Source organism: Littorina saxatilis, linkage group LG3 (genome assembly GCF_037325665.1).
Source record: "Littorina saxatilis isolate snail1 linkage group LG3, US_GU_Lsax_2.0, whole genome shotgun sequence".
Taxonomy (NCBI): Eukaryota; Metazoa; Mollusca; class Gastropoda; order Littorinimorpha; family Littorinidae; genus Littorina; species Littorina saxatilis.
Window position 1 is genome coordinate 31,600,025 of NC_090247.1, and position 13,852 is coordinate 31,613,876.

Genomic DNA, 13,852 nt, shown 5'->3' on the forward strand with positions numbered 1-13,852 from the left:
TTCATGAGAGAGAGAGAGAGAGAGAGGGAGGGAGGGAGAGAGAGAGAGAGAGAGGGAGGGAGGGAGGGAGGGAGGGAGGGGGTGATTCACGGACTTCGATAGGAAAACACGAGAGCAACGAGAGAGAGAGAGAGAGAGAGAGAGAGAGAGAGAGAGAGAGAGAGAGAATTGAATTGAATTGAATTGAATTGAAATTTATTTTACGAGGGTGCTTCTTTTCATCCGGCCCTCACCCATTGAGGGGTAACAAACAAGAAGAAGACTAGAATAAAACATTGGAGACTAGGTAGCTGAGAGAGAGAGAGAGAGAGAGAGAGAGAGAGAGAGAGAGAGAGAGAGAGAGAGAGAGAGAGAGAGAGAGAGAGAGAGAGAATGCAACAAAATACAAGATGTTTTCTTTAGGTTTTTTTATTCCACACTTATAACAGATGATCCTCGATTATTGTATCAAAAATTGTTCCATGTACTCTTCGGCAGTCATAGCCTTAGGAAGTGACATCATCCTGGCCATCCGTCGAACTTCGTGGCTGCGTTAGTTGGGTATAGATATTTTCTTTCACAATATTCATTTGGACTTGATGGAGACTCGCAAAGCAACAATCTTTATCTGTTCTTTGTTTTTCTTAATAAACATACAATAAACAGTTATAAATACAAGATTCACTCTGTCATATTTCCGTCTTTGACTTCCATTGGCACCTGTCTGTTTTTATAGTCCTCGTGTACCTATTTGTCGTCCTGGTGTACTTGTTTCACGTCCTCGTGCACCTATTTGGCGTTTGCACACAGCGATGAAGGCAGATCATCGGGTACTGGTGTATGGTTTGAGTGTGCATTGGCAGTTTCCAACTTGGTCATCTCTATCTGAACGTCTCCAACAGTGTACACCTCAACTACCTTCACGGGGTCCTGATGTTCGTCTTTCTCGGGGTCCCTGTTGAAAAGGCATCAGATAATGTGTGATCATTTTGTCATTATTAATTTGACACATTAAAAAGACACACATGAACGAGGTTTGTGTTCCTATAAATAAATCGTTTTCTCGTGCAAGGGACAGTACACACGTTACAAGGTTCGGCTATTATAAACAGTCACTACAAGTGGCTGATCTACGTTAGATGGTCTACGTGTGAAATAGTATAAGTGGTTTCATGCGAGGAACAGTACTCACATTTAGAACAAGTTGAACATTATAAGTAGGTTAGCCTTCTCGTACAAGGTACAGCCCACACATGCCAATATTCGACCAAATAAGCATTGTACGCATTCTCCAGCAATGTAAGGCGTTACATTAGTAAAATAAAAGATGCGATACAAGCGAACGTGCGTGCGTGCGTGTGTACGCGCGTGCATGCGTGCGTGCGAGCGTGTGTTCTTGCTGTTATTTCATTGTAATAGTCTTAGTTCAGATCGTCAGAAACAAGAAGTTTTCTCACTTTCCAAAGACGAGCGCGTCCTCCACGGTGTCGGGCAGGTCCTTGTGCAGGGTCTCGGGCAGCACGAAGGTCAGCAGGCCGGCCACCAGGGAGAAGGCTCCGAACACCAGCAGTGGCAACGACTTGCCCAGGTTCCCTCCCATCTGGAGCGACTGGATCAGAGAGAACATTGTGAGTTAAGCACCAGGGAGAAGGCTCCAAACCACCAGCAGCGGCAACGACTTGCCCAGATGCCCTCCTAAAAGTGTCCCGTAATAACGTTAACACAGAAGTGTCCCACTCACCCACTGTTGCACATAAGGCCCAAACAAAATATATGTTGGATTATAGTGTAACCCGACCGACCCTATTTATTTCCGCCGACCCTAACACTTTTTTTTTTCATTTTGCGAACCATTCCGAGACTAAGGGAAGTAACCTTCTTTGAACTCGACATCACACGTGACGGTGACAAAATGGTGTTTGTGATGTTTTCATATTATTATGAGGTCAACGAAAACTTTTTTTTTAAATTGTTAAAAAGCCTACCCCCGACCGACCCTATTTGTTTTTGGTCAAGTTACCCTAAACCAAATTTTTGTTTTGTCTAAAGACTCAGTTGTCGAAAAACGGAGTATCGAGGCAAGACTTAGTGTCCGTGCGATAACTTTAACCCAGCAGCACCCGACTCACCCATTATTCCACATAGGAGGCCAGGCACGGTACTGCCCAGCCTGTTCGATGTTGGTATATGACCAAGAGAATGGATAATCTTATCCCATGATAAACCGTGGGCATTCTCAGCTGGTGAGCCAAACCGTTTAATCGGGAAGGAGCGAGCCTTAACAGCTCCCAACTCACCCCACCGCTTTACATTGGAGACTAGGTAGCTGAGATGTTACAAAACAAAATTTATTTGGTACTTCGAGATATCTTAAAAGTGTCCGCGGAATAAAGTTAACACAGCAGCGTATAACTCAGCCACTGCTGCACATAATGGCTCTTTTGTCGAAAAATGGAGTTTCGAGGCACTCCGAGATATCTTACACGTTAACAATCACCCAACAGCAACCAACTTACCCACTGCTGCACATAGGAGGCCAGGATACTATAACTAGCTAGCTGAGATTTAGCACACAGAAAATGTAGCTTTGAGGCACTTCTAGACATCGTAAAAGAGTTCATACAATAACATTAACACAACAGCGTCCAACTCACCCACTGCTGCACACAGGAAGCCAGGATACTATAACTAGCTAGCTCAGATTTACCACACACACACTGAAAAGTAAGTTCGAGGCACTCGGAGACATCTTCAAGAGTCCACACAATAACATTAACACAACAGCGTCCAACTCACCCACTGCTGTACATATGAGGCCAGGATACTGCCCAGCCTGGCGAAAGCAGAGGAGGCCCCCATGCCAGCGCTTCTGACGGTGGTGGGGAAGAGCTCGGAGCTGTAGATGTAGACCAGGATGAAGCCCATGGATGACCCCAGCTTGCCCACCATGGCGACCACCACCGTGATCCACTGTAGGTCTGCACGCGGGGTGGTGGACAGGGGGGAAGTTAAGGTAATGTTGAAAGCAGGCAGAAAGACGGACAGTCAGACAGAAACAGACCAAGGGAGACACAGACAGACAGACAGACAGACAGACCAGACAGACAGACCAGACAGACAGACCAGACTAACAGACAGACAAAGATCAAGAGGCAGTAAGACACACATACAGGTACAGATTAGGAGACAGAGAGAGACGGACGGACAGATAGACAGACAGCGACAAACAAACGGTGACATTGACAGGGAGATAAAACAAACATACAAATACACATAAAGAGGAAGAGAGAGAGGGAGGGAGATGGAGAGAGAGACAGACAGACAGACAGACAGACAGACAGATGGGCAGTCACAGAGAGACAGGGACAGACAGAGAGAGAAATATCTACAGAGAGACAAAAAGACAGCAAAGCGCCTTGTAGGCCAGGTGATACGGTAGATACTTTTGGTAACAAGATTACAAGTATTTTTGTGACACGATTGTAAGTGTAGTTGTAAGAGTGCAAATACTTTTGGTTACAACTTTGTCAGTGTTTTGGGTTTGTGATTGTAAACCATCATGGATTTTGGATGGGACACCATTGAAGATAGTTTTATATTACAAAAAGACAGAGACAGAGAACCAGACAGGTAGACATCTTACCATCAGATGCCACCATAGTCGTGAGGACACCCAGTAGGCTAGACGTTCCCCCCATCACCATGGCAACGGTGTGCAGACGTCGGCGTCCCCAGCGGTCCAGCAAGAGCAGACATATTCCCGTGGCGGGAAAATCCATGGACACTGACAGCAAGAAGTTGATGAACACGCTACCCGCAGACAACTGGCCCGCCGTAAAAGATAGTCCGTAGTAGGCCATTGCTACTGCGAACCTACGAAGTCAGGTCGAACAGAAAGACAGTGTTTGATGAATATTGAGCATGTTGCCTATGAAACATACACATTCACACACGCATCTTGAAGCAAAACCATGCACGTACGCTCGAACGCATGCACTGCACGCACGCACGCACGTATGCACGCACACACACACACACACACAAACACACACACACACACACACACACACACACACACACACACACACACACACACACACGTTACATATGCAGTGCGCATGCCTATCGAAGGCAATCTTGACCTGATGTTGTTGAGTTAGATAGATAGATAGATAGATAATTTATTGCCAAGTGTACAATACATGAATGAACATAAAAAATACACGAGGAAAGCAGCTTGCTGTGTGATAAAAACAAAAATAAATAGCATTCATACATCACTGGCGCATAGCATCATACATGCATGGGTAAGACGATTTGGTATCACTGTAACTAATACATACACTATACAGACATGGTGAGAACTATGAAACTCTAAGAGCTATCGGAACCCCTAGTTACGTTTCTGAGAACAGAGGATGCAACTTGATGTCCAAAAGGCTGACTGACACTCAACATGACCAATGTACGTACACCATGTGGTTGATGTCAATAATGTAGACAGCTGCCAGTGTGAAACGTTTACGTTTATGTAACCGAGTGCCGTAACACTACGATCACCTCGGGAGGCGAAGTGCAATCAAACAGGATTGAAAATGTTAAATTAAAACTGTTATGCAAACCCGAAGGTTTCCATGAACATACAGACAATCGGAAACCACCAGACCCCATCACAAACAGAATTCCACAATCCACCGGTGTTGACTTAAAGGCCAACAACTCGGGTGCAGAGTCTGCTGTGAAAGGAGCGGTAGCCTCACCTGTCACATTTATAACACGAGGTGCCGCAGGAGTGAATAGGTAGGGTTAGTTTAAGTCGATTGTGTTCTTCAATCAATCAATCAATATGAGGCTTATATCGCGCGTATTCCGTGGGTACAGTTCTAAGCGCAGGGATTTTTTTATTTTTTTTATTTTTATTTTATGCAATTTATATCGCGCGCATATTCAAGGCGCAGGGATTTATTTATGCCGTGTGAGATGGAAATTTTTTTTTTAACACAATACATCACGCATTCACATCGGCCAGCAGATCGCAGCCATTTCGGCGCATATCCTAGTTTTCACGGCCTATTATTCCAAGTCACACGGGTATTTTGGTGGACATTTTTATCTATGCCTATACAATTTTGCCAGGAAAGACCCTTTTGTCAATGGTAGGATCTTTAACGTGCACACCCCAATGTAGTTCTTTGACATAAACAGTTGGAATGAGTCCACAGAGTAAGATCTAGCTAACTGCCATAAAATCTATTGCATTACTCACCAGTTGAGGAAGAGGACAATGTTACGAATAAGCAAAACTCTATATGTGAACATTTTGGAGAAGTTCCTCAGTGTTCCCCCAGCGCTGGTTTGTGCTTGATTGACAGGTTTGGCCACGTCCCCAATGCCGTTTTCCTTGCTGCTCCTGATGACATCCGAATGTTTTCCCCTGTCATCTGATTGGTCGATGGATTTGACCACGCCCCCGTTGGCTTTGCTCATGTCATCTGATTGGTCGATGGATTTGACCACGCCTCCGTTGGCATTGCCGTTACTACTGTCCTTGCTGTTGGTACCGTGGAATTCTCTCCAGTTCTCGGGAAACGTTTTACCGTTGTATTTGGCAATCTTCCTCAGGACCTTCTCTGCTTCGTCCATTCGGCCGTGCTTGGCCAGCCACCGTGGAGACTCTGGGATAATCCTGCGAAGGATTAATAAATAATTTGTGTTGGTTGGTGTTTGTTTTTGTTTTTAAATGTTATCACTTTTAGCAAATGTTCTGTCTTTGGGGACTTCCTCTAAACAAATGAATAAGTGCTGCTGGTCTCAAGGGATGGCCTACAGTGACGATGAAGAACCCCCATCCACCCCGAAATAGTTGAAGCTAATTATCAAACAGTGGCAAATACAGCGGTAGGCTTATATAAATACCTTACACCCGATGTATTCAAGAAGGAAGAACGAAGAGCATTACACGATTTTGAAAACTGATTAAATTACATTATATGATGGGGGAGGGAAACAATGAAAACCAGTACACAATGTTTCTACACTTACCACCAAAAGGAGAGCGCCAAAATGGCTGGGGCGGTACCCACTATGTTAATGAGGGCCCAATCCCGGATGAAGTATCCAATCAGATCCAGCACCATACCGCCAATCGCAAACGTCCAATGGATGAGCGTACCCACCCACAGCCGTTTGCTTGGGCCAACCATCTCAACACCTGAGAAACAGAAAAGAAAAGAAAAAAACGTTTTCAGTCAATCTGTCGGCCCAAAAGAATTAGTTTGAATTTTTTTCCCCAGTGCCTAGTCCTGAGCTTGCCTAAACATTTCGATGGAGACCGCGCGGGCTGGTCTGGGTTCAACAAAAAAAGTGAACCTATTTTGCAATAAACAGATTTGTTATATATTTGAGCTTTTTAGACCAAACATCACAAACCTGTTCTGTTGTGGCTTAGATAATAAAATGAAATCACGTAACGTTTTGTTTGTCAATACTTAAACGTTCTAATTACCTACAATTCTTGTTTTTATTTGATTCTGAATTTTGGAACTTCAGCGGTTTTTCAATTTCAATGAATTTTTGATCAAAACCGTGTTTAAACAAGACTGCTCACTCAGGACAGCGACAGAGGTGTAAGCTCCTGCGGAGGAAGCCCCGTTGACGAAGCGGATAAAGACGAAGACGGCGTAGCCGGCCTGCGGCGTCCATGATAGCCCTAGTCCTGCCGCCACGTAGATCACCACGGCCAGGCAGAGTGACACCTTGCGACCCCACCTGTAAAATTAGGTGAAACGTCAAGTCTATCAGGCATCCGCTGCAGTCCTGTCCGATCTTTTAGGCGCGCTAAAAGAGGATCTGACCAGACCCCACCCCACTGACCTGAAAACTTGACCCAAAATGTAAAACAGGTGAAACGTCAAGTCTGTGGACTCGAACTCATATAAAAGTCGCTGCGAATGTGAACAACGCAACGGTCATTCTAATGTTAAGCCAGTAGTCAAAGATTTGTACCGCATATGCCTGAGAGGCATGACAAAGTTAGCCGATGGTGAGCGTGCAATCATACAACTAAATATAGCCTCAAGCCTCAGAGCGAGTCGGGGTAAACCCATTGAGAATCGGGAGACTGAGAGTCACAGCCGAAGCATAGCGGCGCTCAACTGAGTTTTCGAGTCACTGATAAATCGGAACTAAATCATCGGGACCGTTTACATGGCAGACCTTTCGTCGACTTGGTCTCAGCAACTTCTGGACGACTTTTAACCAGATAAAGTATGTGAAAAGGAGGTTGTAAGTTGGCCATGTCGACAGCACTTAACACTAATTACTCACTTGTCGCCGATTGCTCCAAAAAAGAGGACTCCAAAGAGGAACCCAGCCATCTGTGACATCTGTGAGTGAGAGGCCAGCAAAGCGTCGTCACACACCATGTCGAACTGAAAGCATGACGGAACATGGTCTTCTGGTTAGAACAGGTACATAATGACAGGCCGAAAATGATAGGCCGACATCAAATTCATAAATAAGACCGAACAAAGTAGGCAGAACAACGGTGACTGCGCGTGACATGACCTTTTCTCGCCAACAAAGTAGGCCAACGTTAATAAACAAACAAACAAACAAATAAAATGAATGAATAATTAAATAAATGTATAAACCAACAAATTACACACGCAAAAGCAGAAACAGAACGGCAAAATATAGAAGTTAACGCATTCATCGTCACGTCCAGACAACCAGGCCCGCACAGTAGTGCTTCCCACGTGCGTACGATTTACTCAAACACACAAACACACGGGTATATGCATAGATAGCGGGAGAACGAGAGAGAGAGTGAGAAAGAGAGAGAGAGAGAGAGAGAGAGAGAGAGAGAGAGAGAGAGAGAGAGGACAGACGAACAGGGAGACAGACACACATACACACACACACGCACACACACACACACACACACACACACACACACACACACACACAACATCCCATGCCCACCTTCTCTCCATCGCCCATCCCATCATTTACCTCAACAACAGCGGTGTTTTCAAAGACCGACGTGTCATACACGAAGTTCTGGCAGCCAGTCTTGGCCAGCACCACGCCGCCGTCGCTGCCATTGGTGTGGAAGATGCGACACTGGTCATAGGGGCTGTCTTCCCCGTCCTTCGTGTTGTTGGGGATGTAGTGTTGGATCAGGTGGCCGTGATAGTCCGACTGCACTTCGTAAGTGTCGTTGGGGTAGGTAGGGATAGCGCATCTGTTTCGGGGAAAGAATCAAAACTTTGAGAATCTGAATAGGAGTGTCTCTGAAAGTTTCACGAATAGTGTCCAACATTCAAGCTGTTGCAAGGTACACTTGAGCCAGCCTTTGCGACCACCTTTGGTAAACGATCACCTGCCCATTACGACCACCCCAAACGATCCAAGACAAGTTTTCTTGTGTATAATTTACATTTCTATTGTGCCCAGCTGTCTATAACGACCACATTTGGTCGGTCCGTTTGATTGGCGTTATCACTGTGTCAAACTTTGCAGACGGAGAGAATCGTGGCAGTGGCTTAAAACTGAAGCAAACTGACAGTGGCAAACTACTCGAGACATTTATAACAGTGTCCCACATTCAAGGAAGCTGTTGCTTGGAACAAAACTTTTCTTTGTGGATAGTCTGGTTGTCATTTAGACGTCGAGTAATCAAATGTACACACAGGCAACACATTCACAACAACAACAACAACCACAACAACAACAACAACAACAACAACAACAACAACGACGACGACAAACAACAACAGCAAACCAATAAAAAAATTTAAAAAAAACTCAATTCGGCGGCGATATTACTTTACAAATTGATAGTTACAACGACACAAAGCAGAGTATTGAACAACCCACTTTGATCGTGTAAGCCGTTTTACGCACTGGTCAAAAGCTAAAACCACAACAAGCACACGCAGAGCGTCGCTCCTGCAAAAATCGGTCATTTATAATTAGTCATGGTTGTAAGTCAAACTAAAAGTACCAACAAATTCATAGAGCAATATTAATTTGTATTTGAAGGACAAAAAAGTTGCCTTTTTTCTGAACGTTCATTTCAAATGAAATACCAAAATATTTACACAAATATACCAAAAATGTGAATTAAATTTAACCAAAAAAATGACTCTTTCATGCTTGTAAAACTTGATTTTAAAACGTGAGCATTCTGCCTGTTTCAAATGTCCGCTAGTATCAGATTTTGATTTTTTTTAAAAGATGAAATAAAGTTAAGTTCATGAAACGTTTATATTTTGGGGAGGAACATTCTCGAGAACTTCGACTTCTATCGGCCTTTAAAGTGGACCAACAACATCCGCAACAGACAACAATCAAAGATAACTGAAGCTCTGACTTATCTTTGAAATGTTGTCAGTTGCTTCCAATTTTTCAGATTTTGATCGGTCAAATTCCTCTTAACTGTTCTGGAACCCAAATGACAACTGCAATTTCTCCATGGGAGATAATAAAGTTAATTTGATTTGATTTGATTTGAACTGACCTGTGCCGTGGTGTGTAGAGGAGAAAAACGGCCATCAACATTCTGGTGCCATGAGTGACGCCCAGTAGGTTGAGGATGACGTAGATCACCTTCTGGTACGGGCCGAACTCCCCGATCTGACGTAGAATTGCGTCAACGTTCATCTTGACACTGACGTCACAATGGCTGGTGCTGAGTTGGTGGTGCGTTTTGTTATTGATGTTGTTGTTTGTTTTCCTTTTCTTTTTGTCGTTTTTTTCTGTGATTATTCTTTTTTTCTACTGCTGCTGCTGCAGCAGCTTTTTATTTATTTCTATTTACGTCTTCTTCTCCTCCTCCACCACTTTTTTGTTGCTGTTTCTTCTTATTTCTTCCTTTCTTTTCACTTCTTACTGGCGTTGAGGTCTCTTTTGTGTCCTCTTCTTCTTTATTCTGTTTTCCTTTCCTTCTTTCTATTTACTTCTTCAGTATGTGGTGTCGGTTCTCGTGTCGTATCTAATCAGTCCCCTTTCTCCTTCCGTCTTCTTTTTTTTACTTAGTTTTTATTTATTTATTTATCTATTTCTCACTTCTTTGCGGCAGCTGTTGTATTGCACTCCTCACAAGTTTCTACCTGGAGTTTCCCCTGTTATCCACTGAGTTGTCTTAGTCACTGCTTTCCTCTGTCTCTCACGGTTGCAATGCACAGTGGCGGGATCATTCTGTTATGATCAGAGGCAACAAATATCGCGGTTCGCTGCGGCGGTCTTCAGCGGCTCAGAGGGAGCTTCTTCTTCCTCTGCGTTGAAAATGTAGGCTGGTCATGTCTTAAAAGTGCGCGAGAGTGCCTTGGTGTTTGTTTTAGACTATAAGGGGTAGGTGGGGGTCGGGTAGAGGTCTCACTCATCACATCAATCATTGGTGACTCGGGTGACCATTAAAATTCACCGACAAGAAGGGTCATTGTCGGAATATTTTGTTTTCAAATCGTAATTTCTAACAATAATGAAGAAGCGGGGTACATTAATTGAGATATCTTTGTTTTTGTTCAATGTAATGTGTAAATAGTTTGGGTTTTTTAAAGTTTTTTTTTATCTTCGATCTTTTGTTCTTGTTAGTCATTTATCATTGCCTCGATCGCCAGCGCCTTGCCAGCGATCAGGTTCTTGGACAATTTTGCGATAGGTTCATTATCTGTATCGAAAATGTTTGTCAGTGTCTGTCCACTGTAAATTAAGATCCCTGTCTCAAATTACAGTAAATGTAACGTTTTGTTTTGTCATAAATTAAACGTGGCAATAACCTATCATTCTTGGTTTTTTTAATTCTGAATTTAGGAATGTTAGTTGTCCATCTGTTTTTGGATTTTTATTTGAATGAAAGTTTTGTTCAAACCCACTGATGACAGACGTTTTTGTACCCTTGAACTCTGCAAAAGTAGGTCTAGTATTGAGTATTCCTCGTGTTAGTACACTCGTACGTTTGTTTGTTTGTTTGTTTGCTTAACGCCCAGCCGACCACGAAGGGCCATATCAGGGCGGTGCTGCTTTGACATATAACGTGCGCCACACACAAGACAGAAGTCGCAGCACAGGCTTCATGTCTCACCCAGTCACATTATTCTGACACCGGACCAACCAGTCCTAGCACTAACCCCATAATGCCATACGCCAGGCGGAGCAGCCACTAGATTGCCAATTTTAAAGTCTTAGGTATGACCCGGCCGGGGTTCGAACCCACGACCTCCTGATCACGGGGCGGACGCCTTACCACCAGGCCAACCGTGCCAGTACACTCGTACGTACCACCTATATACACTGAACTCTTAACATAACACCAACTGAGGTTAGTTGCCGTATCGTATGTAACAAAGTTGTGCAGTTTTTGTTTGCAGACAGATTTGGAGACCAGTATTAGATGACTAAATCAAATCCCTCCTCAAACAGAACAGGAAAGGAAGATGCTGTCTGCATTGCTGAAGTGCTGTACTATATAACTGTTATCGTACATGGATCTGGATTAAGCAAACGAAGGGTACCCTTTGTAAACAATCAAGTTGGCGAGGACTAATGTTGCTATGATTCAGTTTCTTCGCCAAAGTTGACGAAAATACCATCACAGACGGTTTCAGCAATAGACGATTTTCGGAAATAACTCCGTCGGGTTTGTACGGGTTGTATGCTTTTCCTCTGACAAATAACTTCACACTGACGTGCTTCTGTCCACGTGTTTCCGACACACCCCTCACTAGTGTGTGACAGGGGAGGCTACCGCTCCTTTCGCAACGGACTCTGCACCCGAGTTGTTGGCCTTTAAAATCAACACCTGTGGTTTGTAGAGTTCTGTTTGTGATGGGGTCTGGTGGTTTCCGATTGTCTGTATGTATCTCTTAACACCATTTTTAATTAGATGAGCGAGAGTGTGCGGGGGGCGGGAGGGTGGTGAACCACTGTACATAAAGGGAAAGTTTGTGTGCGTGCCTGTGTGTGTTTTTAATCTAAGACAAATGTCGCCAATGTTTTTACAGAGTGACGTTAAATAAACGATTTTATCATCATCATCATTGTCTGTATGTTCATGGAAACCTTCGGGTTTGCAAAACAGTTTTTATAGGGCTAAGAAATTAGCCCTTACATTTTCAATCCTGTTTGATTGCACTTCGCTTCCCGAGGTGATCGTCGTAGTGTTTCGGCACACGGTTACAAGTGTTTGGCCCTTCCAATGTTTGTCCGAGTACGTGACATTCACTTTTTCACAACCCATACAAACCCGACAGAGTTATTTCCGAAAACTGTCTATTTTAAGATGTAGAAGGTAGACCTTCAGTGGCGGCAACTTTCCTCGCCCGCCGTTTGGAAAACAAGGGTAGAGAAGGTTCAAATCGGGGTTGCACTGCTTTTTACATTTAGTCAAGTTTTGACTAAATGTTTTAACATAGAGGGGGAATCAAGACGAGGGTCGTGGTGTATGTGTGTATGTGTGTGTGTGTGTGTGTGTGTGTGTGTGTGTGTGTGTGTGTGTAGAGCGATTCAGAGAAAACTACTGGACCGATCTTCATGAAATTTGACATGAGAGATCCTGAGTATGATATCTCCAGACGTTTTTTTTTCATTTTTTTGATAAATAGCTTTGATGACGTCATATCCGGCTTTTCGTGAAAGTTGAGGCGGCACTGTCACGCTCTCATTTTTCAACCAAATTGGTTGAAATTTTGGTCAAGTAATCTTCGACAAAGCCCAGACTTTGGTATTGCATTTCAGCTTGGAGGCTTAAAAATTAATTAATGAGTTTGCTCATTAAAGTTGTCATTAAAATCGAATTTTCGCAAACAGACTTAAAATTGATTGCATCGTATTCCTCATCATATTCTGAATCTAAAAATATATACATATGTCATGTTTACTCTTAAAATGTGATCACAATTAACGAAAATAGATTAATTAGTCTTACGATAAAAATTTAAGAAATCGATCCAAAAATGATTTTATCTTATTCTTTATCATTTCCTGATTCAAAAAACATATAGATATGATAGGTTGTATTCAAAACAAGCTCCGAAAGTTAACAAGAATACAGAAAAGCGCGCTTTCCTGCTTGGCACAATACGCTACCGCGCTATTCTGGCGTGTTAATTTCACTACGTTTTGCACGTGGAAGGTGAGCGATTTCTTTCTCGCGGGGATTGACGAAGCGGTACTGTCTTGGTGAAAAACTCAGTGCGTTCAGTTTCATTCCGTGAGTTCGACAGCTTGACTAAATGTAGTAATTTCGCCTTACGCGACTTGTTTTCTTCTTTTATTGTCCCAAGGATCGATGGTGCCATGCGAAATAGTGAAAGAAAATAGATTTTTTTTTAAATAAAAAGATAAGATATGGGTAATGAACGTTAGACAATATTGCGATCATTTGACCAGAATAAAAGAAGAAAAATAATGATATCATGATGAGCAGATTTTGTTTGTTTTTACTTTCCTTCTTCGCCGCACATTCACCCCCTCTCCGGCTTATATAGTGGTGTTTTCAGGGGTGTCTACTACGGACCGCGTGAGGCAGGATTGTATGTTTCCAATTATCACTCTGTCGCAGGCTGCAACTCAGTGAGAGAGACAGAACATTTTCCTTTGCACTCAACACCCCGAGCTTGTCAGGTTCCCATGAGCTGACCCTTTTGACAGAAAATGACATCTCTCGGCCACAGCAAAGATAGAGTATCGGTCTATGGCCATAGCCATACCGCACAGGGCAGGGCCGGGTTATAGTAATCAAAAGGAAATGTACGGGTGCTGAGGCTGTGTCTGCGAGGAACAGAGACGATGATGGACCACTGAGAAGACAGCTAGACTGTAATTGTTTTTGCCGCCTGGCATACATTTGGATCTCAGCAGCCGGTGT

General features: G+C 43.4%; 1 protein-coding gene across 1 annotated transcript; it reads right to left on the minus strand.

The window, feature by feature from the left end:
* Positions 1-375: 375 nt before the first annotated feature.
* On the minus strand, positions 376-10,273 carry LOC138962157 (organic cation transporter protein-like). The gene is made up of 10 exons (XM_070333883.1): positions 9,503-10,273; positions 7,993-8,224; positions 7,306-7,409; positions 6,587-6,747; positions 6,022-6,190; positions 5,246-5,665; positions 3,623-3,852; positions 2,776-2,957; positions 1,437-1,588; positions 376-934 (listed from the first exon to the last, which is right to left on the minus strand). Exons 1-10 carry the CDS (start codon positions 9,643-9,645, stop codon positions 769-771), a joined length of 1,959 nt encoding a protein of 652 aa, XP_070189984.1. The 5' UTR covers positions 9,646-10,273; the 3' UTR covers positions 376-768.
* Between the last annotated feature and the right edge of the window lie 3,579 nt (positions 10,274-13,852).

Coding starts and splice junctions, on each gene's coding strand:
- LOC138962157 (XM_070333883.1), bottom strand. CDS start 9,645: ATGAACGTTGACGCAATTCTACGTCAGATCGGGGAGTTCGGCCCGTAC. Junction 6,191..6,586: donor CACCTCTGTCGCTGTCCTGA/GTGAGCAGTCTT, acceptor TCTGTTTCTCAG/GTGTTGAGATGGTTGGCCCA. Junction 3,853..5,245: donor ATTGTCCTCTTCCTCAACTG/GTGAGTAATGCA, acceptor CTGACTTCGTAG/GTTCGCAGTAGCAATGGCCT.